The sequence below is a fragment of the Mya arenaria genome, chromosome 2, assembly GCF_026914265.1.
Source record: "Mya arenaria isolate MELC-2E11 chromosome 2, ASM2691426v1".
Lineage (NCBI taxonomy): Eukaryota > Metazoa > Mollusca > Bivalvia > Myida > Myidae > Mya > Mya arenaria.
In genome coordinates, this window is record NC_069123.1 from 8,002,600 (window position 1) to 8,025,299 (window position 22,700).

Sequence of the window (22,700 nt, forward strand, 5' to 3'; positions counted from 1 at the left end):
TCAGCAAGATGTTACCACTAGTGTTAAGATTTACTACTGAGAAATAAAATCAATGTTGTTGTGTTTTTTGTTTGTTTTTTCTTGCAACGGTGGATATATTGCACCTTTTATAATGCTTATTTACAATAACTGCTTATTCTGCTATAGCAATATTATACACAGAAAAATCACCAACAGTTATTAGTGAAAACGTATGTGCTTGGTGAATGCTAATTTCGGAAATGTAATCAAATATTTTGTGTAATCTTGGTCATGCCCCTTCTAATTCTAGACTTAACTTATTACTGGCAGAAACGAAAACTGTTTTAAGCATGTATACTATGAAACTTATTTGTATGCAATTTTATTTAATTTAGACAATAATTTCATATAAAATTTCCTCATACAATTTCTTTACCGAAATCGTAAGACTATTCAATTACTTAACGCACAAAAAGCGGAAGAATTCGATATCTCCTTATGTCGCACGGGTTTTACATAGGTGCGTTTCGTTAGTTTTTGTGCGAAACAATGGGTATTAGGTTTTATCGAAAACATCCCCATTGAAGAGGAAAATATAAATCTTTATTTTTCTTGCTTCTGTCTGTTGAATACTGGGGCTATTTCAAGGTTACACCAAACGGAACGATGGATTATAAAATGGTGAGTTAACAGATCTTAATATCAAGCAATACAGTAGTTCAGCAAATAATGCGATGTGCTTTAAACAAACTGAAAAATAGAAATCCGCATTAATTTTATTTTCTTTATACTTCATTGACTATATACAACATTGTCGGATATTTTTCTATCAAAGAAGTAAAACGTATTGTTTACGTCTTGGTAAAGCTATAAAGTTATCCGCCTGTCCAAATAAACAATTCTAAAATCATGAACGACTCGTTTGAACAAATCATACTACTTGCAATAAAATTACATCTATATTCAAATGAAATGAAATTATGCTGAAGGTTAAACCATTTTAGCAATCGTAATGCCGATCATTGGTGATTCATGAGTTGCTGGGCTTGTCCTTGCATTCTCATTTAGTTTGATTGGAAGCTCTGAAGATTTTATCTTTGAGATCAATCGAGTAAAAACATTCTTCATTAAAAGAAAATAGAACGAGTTTGAGGCGTTTGACCCATAACCCCCCCCCCCCCCCCACTGAAGTTCTTTATTCGATTACGGTTCAAACGCAGTAACCCCAAAGTTTATTTAATGAAGTTATGTTAATATATAAGTTGTTTAGCTTTGTTGTATAGAGCCGTTATGTGGTTCACGTCAAGTGTCAGAAAAGGCTTGTGCATGGTTTTTCTTTTAACATTTGAAAACTGGTATTGATCTTATTTTTGTCGTTAACACTTGGAACATCATAGAAAAAAACACTTGTTTTGTATGATACCATACAGGTGGAATGTTAGATAGAGCTGTTATTTTGGTTTTGAAGAAATTAGTTCTTAAGGCGACACGTAGACATTTTAGTCCCTGATTCATATATGTAAAGCATAAACCTATGATTGATGTGAGATAATCAAGGCAATAGCAAAATTACTGTACAACTTGAACCCTGATACCGGAGTTCCTTGGTAAGAAACGAGTGTGAAGACTTTTCTGGTTGTACATACTTTGTTCATACTTTCAGGCCTTCCCCATCGGATATAACGTTTGGATTTTGATTTTTGTCGTAGTTAATGCTCAAAATGAGGTGGTGGAAGAACACGCTGGTCCTAGCACAGACTGTACCAAAAGTACACGTGATGAATCAAACTCATCAGTTGCCATTAACGGTTCAACCTGTTCTTTACAACGCATCGGGTGTGGCAAACAGCTAGCTTGCGACAGGAAACTGTTTGACAGTATCCCAGTTGAATACCCCCATATCTTGGATGTAAAGATATGTTCTCTGAACCTGAGTAATAACTTGATTTCTGATATTCCAAACAAGGCTTTCCATCACTCAGGGTTAAGGTTAGAAAATATTTAAAATCTGTACTTAGATGATAACATGATACAGTTCATATGCCCAGAAGGATTCTATGGGCTTACGAATCTTCAGTTTCTCAACCTCTCTGCAAACAAACTAACTTGGCCGGACAGTTTTATGAATGGAATATTCGCACCGATAGTTAGATTGGAATCATTAAACTTACATGGCTCAAAATTCAGTACCTTTACAGGCTTGGGTGAAGAAATGAAAATGCTGAAGAATCTGAGAAGTTTGTCCATGAGTCCATCACCTAGAGCTGGACATCTTTTCTTTGAGAAGGAGTTTTTGGAACTGAAGAACCTTGTAAACATAAGTTTTTATGATATGTTTGGCGATTGCAAGATCTACAATATAAGTGACAAAGCATTCCAGAACGTCCCATATGTGAAAGTTCTTAATCTCGACAATTGCCATATCAAAACAATAGGTCGACAGGCATTTAAGCCTATGAACAGTTCCCTTCATGCCCTTCATTTATCACAAAACGAAAACCTCAAGTTTTCAGACATGAACGACGCTTTGGCTGGCTTGGAAAACTCAAGCGCATTGATTACGTTAAGAGCCAATCAGATACACCATTTCTCTGGTTTAGGTATAGCCCTGCAAGTTTAAGACATCCAATACCTTAAAACACTTAAATAACTGCAGTATTTGTATCTGGATCTAAACAAAATCGAGGTTTTAGATAAGAAAATATTATTTCCTATGTATATGCTACCACGATCACTCACGACAGTAACCCTTGTAGGAAACAGGCTAGTGGTTGGCGATTATATTTATTACTTGTTCAAAGCAACAAACATCACATGTGTTGATATATCCGGGCATCATCTTAATTACAATCCATTGCCACACTACGCACCACAAGCTGTAGTTCAAAGTACAAGTTTATTTGGTTGTTTCAAATCTTTTACCGGAAATACAACTTGGACAATAAATGTGAATGAAGACTTTGTAAAAATGTTTTACAGTCAAATGGCGTCGTCAGATTGGGCTGATATCTACGATAAAGAAGATTTTAACTTTACATTCAAGTGTAGATGTGATAGAATGCATGCAAGTGGACTGGTGTGCTTATCAGCCGATGTTGAACAAATAAAATGGGGCAATAGTCATATATATACCAAGATCTATCCAATGATTATCTGCGCTAATAAGAACCTAAGATCCATTGATATTTCCGGAAATATACTGTACATGTGGGAAGGACCTGTATTAGGACTACAACATTTAAAACGTTTAGATTTGTCAAACAACTATTGTACATACATACACGATGTGTTTTTCATCGGATTTACAGACCTGGAATACTTAAACATATCCAAAAACAGTCTAACGGAGAATTTCAATCCTGCAAGCAATAAATACAATGTTGATAAGCTTTTTCAAAATTCAAAGAATTTGAGAAATCTTGACATGTCTGAAGTTAAAATTAACGTTTTAGCGAGGTCTGTTTTTCAAAACTTGATAAAACTGGAGCGTTTGTGGCTTGATCAGAACTACCTCAATGTCTGGTCTGCTGAGCTAAAGACCTTTAGCCTTCAACTGTTATCAATTGCAGGAAACAAGTTTACATTTCTCCCTGAAAACTTAACTACTTATCTCAATGCACAGGTCACGAAACATAATGTTACTTTAAATATGTCATATATGTCTCTTGAATGCTCATGCGAGCAGCTGCCATTCTGGAAATGGTTGAGTACGACCAAAGTACACATACGAGCGGATAAAGTCTATCAATGCATGCTAAATGGGAAACCGCAACGGGTTAAATATCTGGCTGACTTTATAAAGTTTGTCAACACATTGGAGCACGTTGAATGCAAAGACCAAAAATGGATAACATGGCCAATATCTGGAAGCAGTGCCCTCGTTGCCGTTATGTTAACACTATTTATAAGCACCATTGTATACCGAAATCGATGGAAACTGCGGTATGTCTATTATAGCAGAAAGCGTCGATATGTGCATGCAGGATTTGATCGATTGTTTTCAAATGACGCCATGTTTTCATACGCCAAGGGGAAAGGCAAGCTTTATCAAGAGCTCCGTCGTTCCTTCGCTAGAGCACATCCATGATCTTTCTCTTTGGATACATGACAGGGACTCAGCTGCGGGTGAATCTGTTGCCGAGAATATAACACATGCAATTGGTACGAGCAGTTAAACCGTTCTCTTTATTGACAACGAATATCTTACTGACTCGTGGCGCGGGTATGACATGAACATTGCTTTGGTGGAATCTGTGGAGACCACAAGAAAGCTGATTATTGTTGTTCTGATGGAAGGACTTAATGCGGACCGACTGCCAATTCACGTTCTTAGGCTGCTGAGAGATGAAATATTGCTGGAGTATCCCGAATCTGAGAACGGCATTGACCTTGAGACATTGTGGAAAGAACTTGCACTTGAAATAAGAAAGTAGATGAATTCATATTGATATGGTGTTCAGTAACATTAAGTCCACGTTTATATTATAATTCTAGAAGTGATGATTTCAGTGTTCTTTGTTGTATGTGTGGACGATGATTTTCGTATATCATTTGTAAAATAGTAAATAGTGCGTACTCCAATCATTCTATCAGCCTTAGTCTTTTATCAATAAATATCAATAAAGCTGTATAATTTGAAATCAATTCAAAATCGAAAACAAATGGATTTCTTTTATCTGTTTTCATTTTGAAGGTCTGCTAGAGGTTTGTTTTGTTAATTTCCTTATTTATGTTAATAATAAAGCAGCTGCAAACCCATAGCAACAAGGTGGTTACAATACATTAGCGGAGTTTTTGATAACAATAGAGGAGTGACGTCATAGGTAACGTTACATGGTCTATCTGTCACCAAAATGTTTTATTTAGTTCATTATTATCTTGTGGACGATACCAGAATAAATTAAACATTGGTTACTAAAAAATGTACAGTCAAATTGACAAAAATACAAATATCAAACTCACGCAATCACACAATAATAACAAATTCAAAACCTACCGATTTTGGATCGAACACACAAAGTGCTAAACAACCTTCTCTTAAAACCTCTGGATTCTATTTATGTGCTATCTGTGACAAGCTCATGCTGTAAAATGTATAGAATAAAATTTTGAAAAGACAAAGATTGTGATTTTAAAACAAATCATGCAGCATATTATTAAAAAGAAATATGTAACACACCTCAGCACAACCTCCCTAAAAGAAATCCCAAGCTAGCTATTCACATAAGCAACCTACACACCAACTTTCAATTCTGTCCATCAATGTCAGCTTAAGTTATTTGGCGGAAACCAATGTTTGCATATGCGTAGCTAATAATACTGATTTTGTTCAATGACGTTTCTAAAAGTATATAAAGTGGTTGGAATTGTGGAACCCTCAGGTGTATAAAAGTGAAAATATTGGCGGAGGCGGTCGTTTGTTACCAGTACTGTACTAAACAAGTCTATGACAATGTGTTTGTAGAAATTAGAGTAAGTTATTACAGTCATAAGCTTATATTTTGTGAAGCTGTTTGAAAGGTAGGCTCACGAGGTGTGTCCCGAACCATGCATAGCGTATGTACGGAGCTAATAAAGGTTAGCATGCTTCAACAAAAATAAAATAAAAATAGTTTTATTATTCTGTTTTTTAAATCTCCTTTATTTAGATGTAAACCGAAAGGCATTCAATGCCAAGTATTATACTTAAAAACAAGCCAACAACCAACACCGGAATATCACGATGTACCGAAAGATTTGGCATATCTCAATGTTCTGGTTATACCTTACTTTTCTTAAAATGGTGCCAGAAATACTTCCTGTAGGAATGTCGGACACAAGAATGGCAAATTAAAAAATATAAATATGTGTTCATACAACGAGGCTCTAGTGGTCGCACTAGACGAAAAACATCATTATTTAGGCGACTTATTCCCCCTATTGCATAGTGTGGTTTACCATGCCTTGACGGATTACTCCCACTATAGTGCGACATTATGGTATCGGTTGTTGGCTACCACTTGGATTTAGGCTTACACCTAAGAAATTAAATGAATGGTGCTGTTTTGAAAACGTGTATTTGATTATTGCTAAGGTTGATGTTTTGCATCTTTAAATAAGTACTGTCAATTAAAAAGATTTCTAATTATGTTATAGCAAAGGTTTTACCCGCATAACCTTATTTGCTTTGGTTATTTACCAACAGTTATTAGTAAAAAAGGTTTAAGCTGGGTATATGTTAATTTCCGAAATGTTATTAATCAATTAATTTGTAATAACTTGGTTATGTCCATCACATTCCCAGAATTAGGGTACAAACTATTACGGGCAAAAAAAAGGAAAATCTTCTTCATGCATTTCTGTCAATTTAAGTAATCTATGCACTTATTTTAAACTCTTTTTTCAGGTAGGAGTCTCGCATCGGTGCGTTTCTATTGTGCCTATTAATAAGTAAAGTATTTTACCTCAAACATCCTCATTTGAAGGGGAAATTATACATCAATAATTTTCTTGAGTTCGTCGTTTGGGTTTTTAATAAACCAACCATTTACACGGATGTATATGTTTAAATTTGGACATGAGTTTTAAAGGGAACGTTTGAGGACAAAATGGTGAGTTAAATATCTTAATATCAAGCCTTAGACTGGCTCAGCGAATAATGCGCTGTGTTTAATAAGAAACTGACAAGAAGAAAACCTATGTTATTTTATGTGTCTTTATATTTCATACACTACAAATAACATTGTCGGATTCAGTACTATTAAAGAAGTAAACCATACTGGTTTACGTTTTGGTGACCCTATAAAGGCAACCGCTTCGTCGGATAAAAATCTTCATATTCATGGACAGTTCTATTAAATCAGTTATACTCTATTCTAGTGTATTGAAAAGGATCTCTGTACATCTGAACATCTGTAATATTTACACCTAAAATTCCATTTCATGAATGAATTGTCATACGGCAATTGCGAATATTTCAGATAAACGCAACAACATTGTGTTCGGATCGCGAATCATCGCATAACAATATACATGTTAAATAAAAAGTGTTTATTTTGTAATTGTTTGTATTGTGCCAGCAGGGCCCGAACAACTTAAATCAACATATTAGAAAATGTTAATGTACGCTATGTTAAATGTATTGCTGTCATTAGCGTTTCAATTCTACGTTTAAAAATGATTGTGTCGAATTTTTTTCCGCGTTATTGTTACGTCATTTGATAAACTGTTTTCGGTTACGGTCGGGTCCTTTTATTTATAGAATGGGTGAGACAGAATAACTGTAATTGAAATGAAGGGTTCATCCTTATTACAATGCTATATTTGAGACATTTTCGGACGCGTACAGTTGATCGTTTGCTAGTTTTTTTTGTCCAGATGTTTTGTCCAGAGCGTTTCTTGATATATTTGAGTCTGGGGATGTGTGAATTTTATTTAAAGCGTATGTGGAAAGCTGTGATCATGCAGGGTACCAGGGCAACAACTGCAATTATTGTCGCCGTTTATTTAGCCCATGAATAGTCTTACCATATGTTTTAAAACTATCTAACAAAAATATGTAGGTGATGATCAAGATCATTTCAAAGCAGGTATGTGTAAGAGTGCCAAAACATCAGTAACTAACATATTATTGTTTTAAATCAGTTGCAAACTAATGTAATACTGCATTGAAAGAGCATAATTCAATAAAATATATATTAAACATTAAAAGAATCAAAATGAGGACACCATACGATGTATTGGAAAAATACACCAACCAATCATCACCTTATACTAATTTTGCTGAAAATGTTCTTATTGTAACATTTTTCAACAATCAAAACTATTAAAAGGATATTCAGCAGTTTAAAGTTGTATTTAAATATGTTGATACATTAAAATTATATAAATATGACACATGGTAATGAAGCATGCATAGATAGATTCTTTTATTTCTCCGAAATTGAAGAGCCAAAGCAGATCTAGCAGTGGTATGTATATATGTTTTTGCAAAGCGTGTAGTATATAGAACTAGCGTCATAAATTTCCCATACATGATGAGGACCTAATAATCCAAGCTGGCATCAAAGAAGGCCACCATTAGTTAAAAAATTGAATGAAGGAATTTGGAATAAAAGATGGATATATATTAATTACTTCTCCCACAATGTTCAAATTCACATATAAAATTTAGCACATCAAACTTAAGGTCAATGTCATTTCAAGATTTAAGTACGAGAAATTCTTCAACATTAGATTTTTTCCTGTATTATCTTCCAACACTTTCTTCTTTTGAAATTTATTTATGGTCAATTGGTACAAAATATTTGTGGCAGAATTGTAAACCGTATGGTAAATTGTGCTAGTCTTAGTATACCACTCAAAGGTACAACAGCATGGAATGTATCTATTTTACAATGTGCTTTGTGTTAGCATATATTACTGACTTCTTCAATGTCGAGGACAGAAGAAACCTTAGTGGAATATTTTTAGGTGATTAGGTTTTACACATGGGGTTTTGTTTCCCGATTAAAACCAGAGTTATGACCCTTGAATAAAAAACTTTGGCATTTTTTTGACTTGGGTCGCTCAAACCTCCAAAAGTTTAATACTTAGAGTCATACAAACTTTAGGGAAATTTAATGAGGTGATGATATTGTTCCCCTGGCGTTTCGTTTTCCAATGTAATGTTCTTAAGAAAACCACAGTTATGGCCATTGAAATAGCATTATTGGCATTCACAATTATACTACCAAGAGTGCTGAAACCTTAAATGCAATGCAAAATGGGTGTTGACGCTGTGCACGTGTGGTTTCGTTTTCTGCTGCTCTTAGTAAAACTTGACCATGGGATCCAATTTGCACAAACTGGCATTTCTGAACTTGTGTCGCTAAAAAATCCAAAAACTTTGAGTCATGAAACCTTACAGGAATGTTAATGGGGTGATAAGGTTATGCACATAGGGTTACCTTCTTAACTACATTCTTGAAACAGTCTGGGAAATGTTAAAGGGGTGATGGAGATGTACATCAGGTTTTTCTTTTGCCGCTGCACGTAGAAAACCAGAGTTATGTCCTTTGAGTTAGCAAAAGTAGACATTTCTGGACTTGAAACTCAAAATTATATTATCTAGGGCCATGAAACGTAAGGGGAATTTTATTGGGATGACGAAATTGTGCAACTGGGATTTCGATTGCCGCTGCACACAGAGATTAACAGACCCAATCATCATATGCAAATCTTATTAAGTCTAATCAGGATCAAACCTACAACATATTGGCATAAAAACCCATTTTGAGCCAATAAAATGTGCAACTAAATTTCAGCCTACTCAGTGCCAAAACAGACCATATGATGGCAATCCAAAAGCCAATAAAGCCAAACAAACACATGCGCATTTCTCATTTGGCTAATCAGTGCCGTTAAATCCACATTTTGGCAACCATTAAGCCATATCAGAGCAACACAAACACATTAGCATCTCTAATTTAGGCTTGTCAGTGCCAAACAGACCACATGTTGGCAACCACAAAACTGCAAAACAACCATGTACAGCACTTAATCTTACTCAGTGTCATACACAGGCATTTTGGAGAAGGCTATGCTGTATCCAATACCTTGCCTTATAAAACTGGTTGAGATTTCACTGATTTAGTACTGTTTTTTCGTAGATGTGAATTTTCTCTAAAACTTGTAACTTGAAATAATGTTTAAGAAAAATAAAGTCATTTAGATCAGCAATCTCGAGAATAAAGCAATTTTGTATAGAGACCTTTGGTCTTGACATTTATCACGTCCGGTTTGGCTGGTATTTCATATGGGGGTCATCGTTTGGAATATTATGATTAAAAATCTTTATCAACCTATTCTCTTTAAATAAATTATGGCAAAATTGTAATATTTAAAAACAACTGAAGCTAAATGACTGATCCTTTAGCAATATTTCAAATTTCAATTTTGACCTCGACCTTTCCCTTTGGTGACCTCTCTCTGCATTGTTTAAGAAGCTTGACATCTGTACATAACTGGTTATAAGCATATACGTCAATACATGTTGGTGTTAAGAAGTTATAGTTAATATATACTTAGACTAGTAATTGACTCAAAAACGTAGGATACTTTGCTTTTGCCCTAGTAACCGTGATATCAGATAACCTGCAGTTGCCAGTTGTTCACTCCTGCTAAATGATTCAGACATTGCCCAACATAAAAATACTTATAACGCTCGGGAAAAAGGCACACAAATACCTCGAGTGTCTAATAGCTGCGGGGATTGTTCTTCCAATCCCTTTGAATTCGATTTAAAAATTTGTAGATTTGATCTGTGAGATATATGCAGTATATATCTCGTACACTTTATAGATACACTTTGAAAGATGTTTAGGGTTTGGCACCAATAACCACCACCCCCACCACCTAAGTGAATTCTTATATTGCTTACTGTTCAAATGCGGAAACCTAACATGTATCCAATTTGTAAACATATTTTGATATATAAGATATCTGTCTTTGGTTTATAACGACGTTGTTTGTTTCTCGTTCAGTGTCTGGTAAAGCTTGTGCAATGGTTATCGTTACTAAATGGACGATACTCATCTTAAACCAAGTGTTTTAGTTAACACTGTAAACATTACATAAACTTATCCGGGGATGATTTTTGTAAGGCTATATCGGTGGTAGTGTAGATCTGGAGTTGCTATTTTGTTGTTTCAACACATTTGTTCCTTTGCTGAGGCATACACATTTAAGTTCCTGATGCAAATAATAGGAGACCAACTGCTATGATTCATGTGAAACAATGACAAAAGCAAAAATGTTTACAACTTGAACCTAAATACCATCTTTTGGTAACACATAAATGCCAATACTCAACTTGTATCAGTACGGAAATCCTTGTACTAATCAATATGTTCATATTTTCAGGGCTTCCACTACGGTTATTTCGTTTGGACTTTGCTTATTGTCGTTGTTAATGCTCGGAATGAGGTGGTGGAAGAACACGCTGGTCCTAGTACAGACTGTTCCAAAAGTACACGTAATGCATTCAACCCAGCAGCTGCCTTAAACGGTTCAAAATGTTCTATTGAAAAGACCGGGTGTGGCAAACAGCTAGCTTGCGACGGGAAAATGTTTGACAGTATCCCATTGGAATATCCCGATATCTCTAATCCTATATGTTCTCTTAACCTGAGTAATAACTTGATTTCGGATATTCCAAACAAAGCCTTTAATCTAACTAGCTTAAAGTTAGAATATATTTTATATCTGTACTTAGATGCAAATATAATTCAATTCATATGTCCCGAAGGATTCTATGGGCTTACGAATCTTCAGTTTCTTAACCTCTCAGCAAACAAACTAACATGGCCGGACAGTTTTATGAACGGAATATTCGCACCGATGGTTCGACTAGAATCATTAAACTTACAAGGCTCGAAATTCAGTACCTTCAAAGGATTCGGTAAAGAAATGAAAATGCTGAACAATCTGAGAAGTTTGTCCATGAGTCCATCGTCTAAGGGTGGAGATCTTTTTTTTGAGAAGGAGTTTTTGGAACTGAAGAACCTTGTGAACATAAGTTTTTACGATATGCTTGGCGAGTGCAATATCTACAATATAAGAGACAATGCATTCGAGAACGTCCCATATGTGAAAGTTCTTAATCTCGACAATTGCCATATCAGAACTATAAGTCGACACGCATTAAAACCTCTAAACAGTTCCCTTCAGGTCCTTAGTATATCGCAAAACAAAAACTTGCAGTTTTCGGGCATGAACGACGCTTTGGCTGGCTTGGAAAACTCCAGCGCATTGATTACATTACGAGCAAATGCGATACACAAATTCAATGGTTTAGGTATAGCCGTGAAAGAAGATGACATACAATACATTCAAACATTTAAGGCAATCGAGCATTTACATCTGGATCTGAACAAAATTGAAGTTTTAGAAAAGCAAATATTATATCCCACGTATATGCTACCAGGGTCACTCAGGGCGGTTACTCTTGCAGGAAACAGGCTGGTGGGTGGAGGATATATTTTGTACTTGTACAAAGCAACAAATATCACATTTGTTGATATATCCGGGCAATATCTTAACTTGCGTCCATTCCTACACTTCGGAACACAAGCCGGAGTTCAAACTTCAAGTTTATTTGATGGTATCAAATCTTTTATTGGCGATACAACTTTGACGGTAAATGTGAATGAAATCTATGATAAAATGTTTTACAGTAAAATGTCGTCGTCCGATTGGGTTGATAACTACGAAAAAGGAGTTTTCAACTTTACATTAAACTGTAACTGCAAAACAACAAATGTCGAAAAATTCCTGTGCTTACCACCTGATATCGAAATATGCAAGTTTAGCAATAGTCATGCCTATACCAAAATTTATCCTATGATTGTTTGTGATACTACGAAGCTTACATCCTTGGATCTTTCCGGAAATCTTCTGTACATGTGGGAAGGACCTGTATTAGGACTACAACATTTAAAACGTTTAGATTTGTCAAACAACTATTGTACATACATACATGATGTGTTTTTCATCGGATTTACAGACTTGGAAGACTTAAACATATCCAAAAACAGTCTCACGGAGAATTTTGATCCTGCAAGCGACAAATATAATGCTGATAAGCTATTTCAAAATTTAAAAAACTTGAGAAACCTTGACATGTCTGAAGTTAGAATATATTTTTTAGATAGATGTGTTTTTCAAAACTTGATAAAACTGGAGCGTTTGTGGCTTGATCAGAACTACCTGAATGTCTGGTCTGCTGATCTAATGACTGTTAGCCTTCAACTGTTGTCATTTGCAGGAAACAAGTTTACATTTCTCCCTGAAAACTTAACTAGTTATCTCAATGCACAGGTCACGAAACATAATGTTACTTTAAATATGTCATATATGTCTCTTGAATGCTCATGCGAGCAGCTGCCATTCTGGAAATGGTTGAGTACGACCAAAGTACACAAAGTGGTTGAAGCCAATCGATGCATGCTGAATGGGAAACCACAACGGGTTGAATATCCAACTGACTTTTTAAAGGTTGTAAACACATTGGAACACGTTGAATGCATAGACCGAAGATGGATAACGTGGGCCATATCTGGAAGCAGTGCACTTGTTGCCGTATTGTTAACACTTATCATAAGCACCATTGTATACCGAAATCGATGGAAACTGCGGTATGTCTATTATAGCAGAAAGCGTCGATATGTGCATACAGGATTTGATCGATTGTTTTCAAATGACGCCATGATTTCTTACTCCAAGGGAAAGGCAAGCTTTATCAAGAGCTCCGTCGTTCCTTCTTTAGAGCACAACCATGATCTCTCGCTTTGGATACATGACAGGGACTCAGCTGCGGGTGAATCTGTTGCCGAGAATATCACACATGCAATCTGTACAAGTCGCAAAACTGTTCTCTTTATTGACAACGAATATCTTACTGACTCTTGGTGCGGGTATGACATGAACATTGCTTTGGTGGAATCTGTGGAGACACAAAGAAAGCTGATTATTGTTCTTCTGATGGATGGACTTAATGCGGACCGACTGCCAATTCACATTCTTAGGCTGCTGAGAGATGAAATATTGCTGGAGTATCCCGAATCTGAGAACGGCAATGCACTTGAGACATTGTGGAATGAACTTGCCATTGAAATAAGAAAGTAGATAAATTCATATTGATGTGGTGTTCAGTAACATTAAGTTTATATTTATATTATGATTCTGGAAGTTTTTACTTTTCTTTGTTGTTTGTGTGGACGATGATTTTCGTATGTCATTTGTAAGTTTGTAAATTGTTCGCAATCCAATCTTTCTATCAGTCTTAGCCATTTAAAGCATTTATCAATAAAAATCGAACACAAATGGATTTCTTTTATCTGTTTTCATTTTAAAGGTTTGCTAAGGGCATGTTTTGTTATTTTCCTTATTATTGTTAATAATAAAGCAGGTGCAAACCCATAGCAACAAGGTGGTTACAATCCATCAAACTTTTGATTAAAATAGAGGAGTGACGACATGGTCTATCTATCACGCGGTTGTTTTATTTAATTCAATATTATCTTGTGGACTGTAAAATAATCCTATATTCAGATGTATACCGAAAGGCATTCAAAGCCAAACATTATACTTTCACATTACCAGACTTAAGGTACAAGATATTACGGGCAAAAAATAAAATGTTTTATGCATTTCTGTAGATTTGAATATTTTAGGAACTTATGACTCTTTTTCATGTAGCAAAGAGTCTTGCGTCGGTGCGTTTCTTTTGTGCCTAACAATCATTTTAACTTAAATATCCTCATTTGAAGACGAAGTTATACATCAATAATTTCCTTGAGTTTGTCTATAGGGTATTTGATAAACGAACCATTTACACAAATGTATATGTTTAAATTCGGACATTATTTTTTAAAGGGAAGGTTGGAAGACAAAATGTTGAGTTAAAATATTTTTATATCAAGCCTTAGACTGGTTCAGCGCATAATGCGATGTGTTTAAAAAGAAACTGACAAGTAGAAAACGTATGTTATTTTGTTTGTCTTTATATTACATTTAATGTAAATACCATTGTCGGATTCTGTACAGTAACTATTAAAAAAGTACACAGTTTTTTACGTTTTGGTGACCCTATAATAGCAATCGCGTCGTCGGATAAAATCTCCATAATCATGGACAGTTCTATTAAACCAGTTATACTCTATTCTAGTGTATTCAAAATGATCTCTAACATCTGTAATATTAACACCTCAACTTCTATTTCATAAATAAACTGCCATTCGGCAATTGCGAATATTTCAGATAAACGCAACATCTTCGGATATGTTCGGATCGCGAATAATCGCATAACAATATACATGTTAAATGAAAAGTGTTTATCTTGTTATTATTTGTATTGTGTCAGCAGGGCCCGAACAACTTAAATAAACATATTGAAAAGAGTTCATTTATGATGTGTTAATTTTTGTTGTCATCAGGTTTTCTTAAATGAAATAAAGGGTATATATTTAAATACAATGCTAAAAATTGAAACTCTGTTAGTCATAGTGGAGAGCTTGTATCATACAGGGTACCAGGGTAACAACTGCCATTATTGTCGCCGTTTATTTAGCCCATGGCAAGTCTTACCATATGTTTCAAACCTATCAAACAAAAAAATGTAGGTTAAGATCATGATCAGTTGCGATCTTATGTAATACTGCATTGAAAGAGCATAATTCAATAACATATTTATTCAACATCAAAATAATCAAGAAAGGGGCCGCATACGATGTACTGAAAAGATACACCAACCAATCACCACCTTATTATGATTTTGCTGAAAATGTTCTGATTGTTATTTATTTCATGCATACCAATGCCAGAGTGAAAAATATTAGTGATTGATAACTTGATCATTTCACTCTGGCTCGAGTGAAATGATAACCCTTGCTCATTCCACTCTGTACAGACAACTCGGGACTATTTATTTTCCATCTTTTATAAGAATTGCTTCCCTTGACCTTTAAAAATACATGTATGTCACAATACATGTTTGTTGTCGTCTGTAGTGCAGTAATATATACACATTGACCGAATCGTATTGAATTGTCAAATTAAATTATGCAATTGTTGTAATAAAACAAACATTTTTTGCGATTTATTATAACTATTAAAAAGAACAAGCTTACTAATTTATGTATGAATTATTTCATGGAACATACTGTTACAATTAACTCGATTGGTAGGTATCGGTTGAATATTTACTTGGCCACATGTGCTAGTAATAGATCATTTCTTCCTACAAACTCTAACCGCGTACATGTATGCACAAGCATTTTGAATTTGACCAATTTCCAGTTTACATTCATCAGTTCAATAATTCATTTTTCTTTTTAAAAACTTTTAATGTCTGCGCTGCATCCCTCTCAAAAGCATCTTCGGGCACACCCTCGACATTTCCTCTGGGATCTTCGTAAACACACGGTAACATGACATTCAACTTTAATAAATATGAAACTAGTTCGCTGTCTTCGCAACGAGGCCACAGAAATTTACCCTAGCGGGGAAAAAACACGATATATGCATGAAATAAAAAGAAAATTTGTTGAATTCAGTGTAAGGTCGTATTTTAGACTCATGGTCACAGAAAAATAATATTTTCACTCGTGAAATAAAATACGATCTTACATTGAATTCAACAAATATCCTCTATATTTTTCAACAATCAAATTTCTTTAAAGGATATTTAGCATTTTTCTGTTGTAATATTTTTCAACAATATAACACTTTAAAGGATATTAAGCATTTTAAAGTTGTATTTATATGTGTTCATACTTCAAAATCATATAAAAATGGCAAATGATAATGTTGCATGCATGCAGTATTCAAATTGTCAACTATTAAGGTCACTTAAAGGTAATATTCTAATTAATTGTTAAAATCCTTTTAGGCATATATAATTGAGTGAAATCAGTGGATTTTGGGATGGCAACAAAAGTGGCACCAACAATAGAACTAGTAGGGTTATATTAGTCTTTCTGCAAAGCATAACGTATACAGAATTAGTGTCTTAAATGTATCATACGTGATAAAAACCTGATAATCCAAGATGGCGAGTATACAGAATTAGTGTCTTAAATTTCTCATACGTGATAAAAACCTGATAATCCAAGATGGCGTCAAAGAAGGCCACCATTAGTTCAATATTTGAATGAAGCAATTTGAATAAACAAGAGCTGTCACAGAGACAGCGTGCTCGACTTTTCCGCCGCTTTTCAGGATATCGATTGAAAAGTTTTGGCGAAACATGCATGGATCACTATTAGATTAGATTTCAATGCAATACATAATGTGCTGAGGTATTTACATAAATTGAATTGGAAAATATTTAAGGTGGTACGCAAACTTAAACGTTAATTCTAAGACAAAAAGGGAAATGCTTGATACAGTGACCTCCTCCTGTGTACAGGTTGGGGGCATAATGGTGAAAAAGCGTGCGAAGTTTCAAAACCAGATGTCAATGGATTGTGAAAATATTTGAGGTGGTACGCAAACTTTATTGTAAATTCTAAGCCGAAAAAGGGACATAATCCTGTCAAAATGTTTGATACAGTGACCTCCTCCTGTGTACAGGTTGGGGGCATGATGGTGAACAAGCGTGTGAAGTTTCAAAGCCAGATGTCAATGGACTTTGAAAATATTTGAGGTGGTACGCAAACATTAACGTAAATTCTAAGTCAAAAAAGGGGCATACTTTTGTCAAAATGCTTGATAGAGTTACCTCCTCCTGTGTACAAGTTGGGGGCATGATGCTGAACAAGTGTGAAAAGTTTCAAAGCCATATGTCAATGGACTTTGAAAATATTTCAGGTGGTACGCAAACTTTAACATAAGTGGTTACGCCGACGTCGACGCTGGGTGACTAGGATAGCTCTCCTTATTCTTCGAATAGTCGAGCGAAAAATGGATACATATATTACTTCTCACACAATGTTCAAATTCACATATAAAATTTACAACATCAATTTTAAGGTCAATGTCATTTCAGGATTTAAGTACGAGAAATATTTCAACATTTTACTTCTTTCTGTATTATCTTCCATCCCTTTCTTCTTTTGAAATGTATTCATGGCCAATGGATATAAAATATTTGTGGCAGAATCATAAATCGTATTGTAAATTGTGCTAGACTTAGAATAACGCTCAAAAGTACAACAGCATGTATCTATTTACCAATGTTAGAATATGTTACTGACTTCTTCAATGTCAAGATCAGTCAAGAAACCTTGGTGGAACATTATTAAGGTGATTACGTTTTACACCTGGGGTTTCGTTTCTCGCTGCACTTAAGAAAACCATAGTTATGACACTTGAATAAAACAAAAACTTTCGCATATTTAGACTTGTGTCGATAAAAAGTCTAATACTATATCACTTAGAGTCATTAAACCTTAAAAGAAAATTAATGGGTTGATGAAGTTGTGAACCATGGGTTTTTGGAAAAACCAGAGTTATAGCCCTAGAATTAGCAAATATTGGCTTTTCTAGACTTGTGTTGCTCAAAACTCCAATAGTTTAATACCTAGAATCATACAAACTTTTGGGAATTTAAATGGGGTGATGATGTTGTTCCTCTGGCATTTTTTCGTTTTCCAATATTAGGAAAACCACAGTTATGGCCATTGAAATAGCAAACATTGGCATTTCTGGACGCTGAAAACTCCACAATTATACTACCAAGAGTGCTGTCACCTTAGGGAAATGTTAATTGGATGTTGAAGTTGTGCACCTGTGGTTTCGTTTCCTGCTGCACTTAGTAAAACCAGACTATGTTTTCCCACTTGCACAAACTATCATTTTTAGATGTGCGTCGCTAAAAACTCCACAACTACATAAAGGAATGTTAATGGGATGGTATAAGGTTATCCACCTAGGGTGAACTTCATTATCTAGAGCCATGAAACAGTCTGGGGAATTTGAAAAGGGTGATTGAGATGTGGACCAGGTGTTTGTTTGTCCGCTGCACGTAGAAAACCAGAATTATGTGCATTGAGTTAGCAAAAATAGACATTTCTGGACTTGACAGACAAAAACTATTTTATCTACAGCCATGAAACTTAAGGGGAATGCTAATGGGGTGACGAAATTGTTCACCTGGTATTTCGGTTGCCGCTGCACACAGAGATCAACAGACGCAATCACCATATGTAAATCTTATTAAGCCTAATCAGGACCAAACCTTCAACATATTGGCAACATCAAGCCCATTTTGTGCCAAAGAAATACAAGTGCAACTACATTTTAGACTACTCAGTGTCGAAACAGACCACATGGTGGCAATCCAAAAGCCAATACAGCCAAACAAACCCATGTGCATTTCTCATTTAGACCAATCAGTGCCAGACAAACCCCATTTTGGCAACCATTAAGCCCTTCAAGAGCAGTACAAACACATGTGCAACTCTTATCTAGACTTCTTAGTGTCAAACGGACCATATGTTGGACCTGTACAACTTTAATTAAAACTTGTCAGTGCCAAACAGACCACATTGTTGGCAACCACAAATCTGCAAAACAAACCATGTACAGCTTTTATTAAGCCTACATAGTGCCATACACAGGCATTTTTGCATTTAGGTTATGCAATATCCAATACCTTCCTTCCCTTATAAATCGGGTTGTGATCTCAGTGATTTGCTACTCTATTTTCGTGGATATGAATTTTCTCTAAACCTTCACGTAACTTAACATGAGCATGTTTCTGTAGCTTTTTGCATATATATTAAAATATTGTTAAAGAAAAACAAAAACATTTAGATCAGCAATCTCGAGAATAAAGAGTTTTTATATAGTGACCTTTGGTCTTGACATTTATTTAGTGGGATTTGGCTGGTATTTCGTATGGGGTCATATTTTGGAATATTATTATGAGAAATCAACCTATGTTCTTAAAATTAATTATGGCATTAGTTTGTAATATTAAAAACAACTGAAGGTAAATGACGGATTTTACAGCAATTTTTCAAATTTCGATCTTGACCTCAGCCTTTCCCTTTGGTGACTTTCTGGACAATGTTTGAGAAGCTTGCCATCTGTACATAACTTGTTATAAGCATATAAGTCAATACATGTGTGTGTGTTAATAAGTTAAAGTAAAACTAGTAATTGACTCATAAAACGGCGGATACTTGGCGTTTGTCCTGGTTACCATGATAACCTGCATTTGCCAGTTGATCACTCTCGCTAAATGAACTTCAGACATTGCCCAACATATGGCACTAATAACACCATCCCTCCATCAAGTCATTTTCTTATTTCGCTTACTGTTCCACGGCGGTAAATTAACATGTCTCTCATTTGTAAAAATATTTTAATATATAAGTTATCTGTCTTTGGTTTATAACAACGTTGTTTGTTTCTCGTTCAGTGTCTGATTAAGCTTGTGCATGGATTATCGTTACCAATTGGATACTGAACTTGAACCAGCTGTTTTGGTTAATACTGGAAACATCGTAGAAACTCATCAGGGGATGATTTGTGTAAGGCCATATCGGTGGTAGAGTAGATCTGGAGTCGCTAATTTGTTTTTAAGACATTTGTTCTTCGCTGTAAGCATACACATTTCCGTTGCTGGTGCAAATAATTAGAGACCAACTGCTATGATTCATGTGAAAAAACGACAAAAGCAAAAATGTTCACAACTTGAACCTAAATACCGTATCTTTTGGTAACAAAATGTGCGGATACTTCACTGGTATCAAGTACGGATATCGTTGTACTAATCAAGTTGTTCATATTTTCAGTGCTACGGATATTTCGTTTGGATTGTGTTTTTTGTCGTAGTTAATGCTCTGTTTGAGCTGGAAGAACACGCTAGTCCAAGCACAGACTGTACCAAAAGTACACGTGATGCATTCAACTCAAGAGCTGCCATAAACGGTTCAACATGTTCGTTTCAAAGCATCGGGTGTTGCAAACAGCTAGCTTGCGACGGGAAACTGTTTGACGGTATCCCAGTGGAATATCCCGATATCTCTGATCCTATATGTTCTCTTAACCTGAGTAATAACTTGATTTCGGATATTCCAAACAAAGCCTTCAGTCTAACTAGCTTAAAGTTAGAATATATACGCAGAAGAAAAAGTTTAGTCAGTATTTTCATTTTTGAACTAAGTAAACAATTTTGAAAATAGTTTAAGTAAATACGTCTAAACAACAGGAGGTTGACCTATTTATTATCAATACATCGGTTAATCCCTAATTTTCCACTACATACAGTAGTTTTGCTTTTTTTTCGAAATTCACGTGGTGCACGTGCACACGTTAATCGGCATGGTCATTTTGTCGGCAATTTTATCAAATGAATAGTATAGTGGTCACATTGAAATAATCTGGACACAAAATATCGATAACAATCATGGGACGTCGCCCAGGCTTATCATTAGATAACAGAAATATCGCTTTAGGATTGCTGAAAACCGGTATACGCGTAGCTGACGTGGCACGTCGTTTTGGTGTTCACGAACGGACTATTCTTCGTCTGCAAGAATGATTCATGCTTCCACGGTCACTCAGGACGGTTACTCTTGCAGGAAACAGGCTGGTGGCTGGAGATTATATTTTTTACTTGTACAAAGCATCAAACATCACATGTGTTGATATATCCGGGCAACATCTCAACTTGCGTCCATTCCTACACTCGGAACACAAGCCGGAGTTCAAACTTCAAGTTTATTTGATGGTATGAAATCTTTTATTGGCGATACAACTTGGACAGAAAATGTGAATGAAATCTTTGATAAAATGTTTTACAGTAAAATGTCGTCGTCCGATTGGGTTGATAACTACGAAAAGGGAAAACACTGTAAATGCAAACAACAAACGTCAAAAAAGTACTGTGCTTACCACCCGATATCGAAATATGCAAGAGGAGCAATAGTTATGCCTATACCAAAATTTATCCTATGATTGTTTGTGATACTACAAAGCTTACATCCGCGGATCTTTCCGGAAATACTCTGAACATGTGGGAAGGACCTATATTAGGACTACAACATTGAAACGTTTAGATTTGTCAAACAACTATTGAAGATACATACATGATGTGTTTTTCATCGGATTTACAGACTTGGAAGACTTAAACATATCCAAAAACAGTCTCACGGAGAATTTTGATCCTGCAAGCGACAAATATAATGCTGATAAGCTATTTCGAAATTAAAAAAAAACTTGAGAAACCTTGATATGTCTGAAGTTAGAATAAGTTTTTTAGCGAGGTCTATTTTTCAAAATTTGATAAAACTGGAGCATTTGTGGCTTGATCAGAACTACCTCAAAGTCTGGTCTGCTGATCTAAAGACTGTAAGCCTTCAACTGTTATCAATTGCAGGAAACAAGATTACATTTCTCCCTAAAAACTTAACTAGTTATCTCAATGCACAGGTCACGAAACATAATGTTACTTTAAATATGTCATATATGTTTCTTGAATGCTCATGCGAGCATCTGCCATTCTGGAAATGGTTGAGTACGACCAAAGTACACAAAGTGGTTAAAACCAATCGATGCATGCTGAATGGGAAACCACAACGGGTTGAATATCCAACTGTCTTTTTAAAGGTTGTAAACACATTGGAACACGTTGAATGCATAGACCGAAGATGGATAACGTGGGCCATATCTGGAAGCAGTGCACTCGTTGCCGTATTGTTAACACTAATCATAAGCACCATTGTATACCGAAATCGATGGAAACTGCGGTATGTCTATTATAGCAGAAAGCGTCGATATGTGCAAGCAGGATTTGATCGACTGTTTTCAAATGACGCCATGATTTCTTACTCCAAGGGAAAGGCAACCTTTATCAAGAGCTCCGTCGTACCTTCGCTAGAGCACACCCGTGATCTCTCGCTTTGGATACATGACAGAGACTCGGCTGCGGGTGAATCTGTTGCCGAGAATATTACACATGCAATTTGTACGAGCCGTACAACTGTTCTCTTTATTGACAACGAATATCTTACTGACTCTTGGTGCGGGTATGACATGAACATTGCTTTGGTGGAATCTGTGGAGACACAAAGAAAGCTGATAATTGTTGTTCTGATGGAAGGACTTAATGCGGACCGACTGTCAATTGAAGTTCTTAGGCTGTTGCGAAATGAACGATCGCTAGAGTATCCCGAATCTGAGAACGACAATGACCTTGAGGCATTCTGGAATGAGCTTGCCATGGAAATAAGAAATTAGATGAATTTATGTCGATATGGTGTTAAGTAACA

The 22,700-nt window shown here is 35.5% G+C and overlaps 2 protein-coding genes and 1 pseudogene across 2 annotated transcripts; all 3 read left to right on the forward strand.

The window, feature by feature from the left end:
- Window positions 1-491: 491 nt before the first annotated feature.
- On the forward strand, window positions 492-5,374 carry LOC128202949 (toll-like receptor 4). Its single transcript, XM_052904151.1, has 2 exons — window positions 492-642; window positions 1,625-5,374. Exon 2 carries the CDS (start codon window positions 2,675-2,677, stop codon window positions 4,046-4,048), a length of 1,374 nt encoding a protein of 457 aa, XP_052760111.1. The 5' UTR covers window positions 492-642; window positions 1,625-2,674; the 3' UTR covers window positions 4,049-5,374.
- A 981-nt stretch (window positions 5,375-6,355) lies between these two features.
- LOC128242879 (toll-like receptor 4) lies at window positions 6,356-13,803 on the forward strand. Its single transcript, XM_052960278.1, has 2 exons — window positions 6,356-6,551; window positions 10,843-13,803. Exons 1-2 carry the CDS (start codon window positions 6,549-6,551, stop codon window positions 13,603-13,605), a joined length of 2,766 nt encoding a protein of 921 aa, XP_052816238.1. The 5' UTR covers window positions 6,356-6,548; the 3' UTR covers window positions 13,606-13,803.
- Window positions 13,804-20,974: 7,171 nt separating this feature from the next.
- On the forward strand, window positions 20,975-22,668 carry LOC128205854 (toll-like receptor 4; annotated as a pseudogene).
- The last annotated feature ends 32 nt before the right edge of the window (window positions 22,669-22,700 follow it).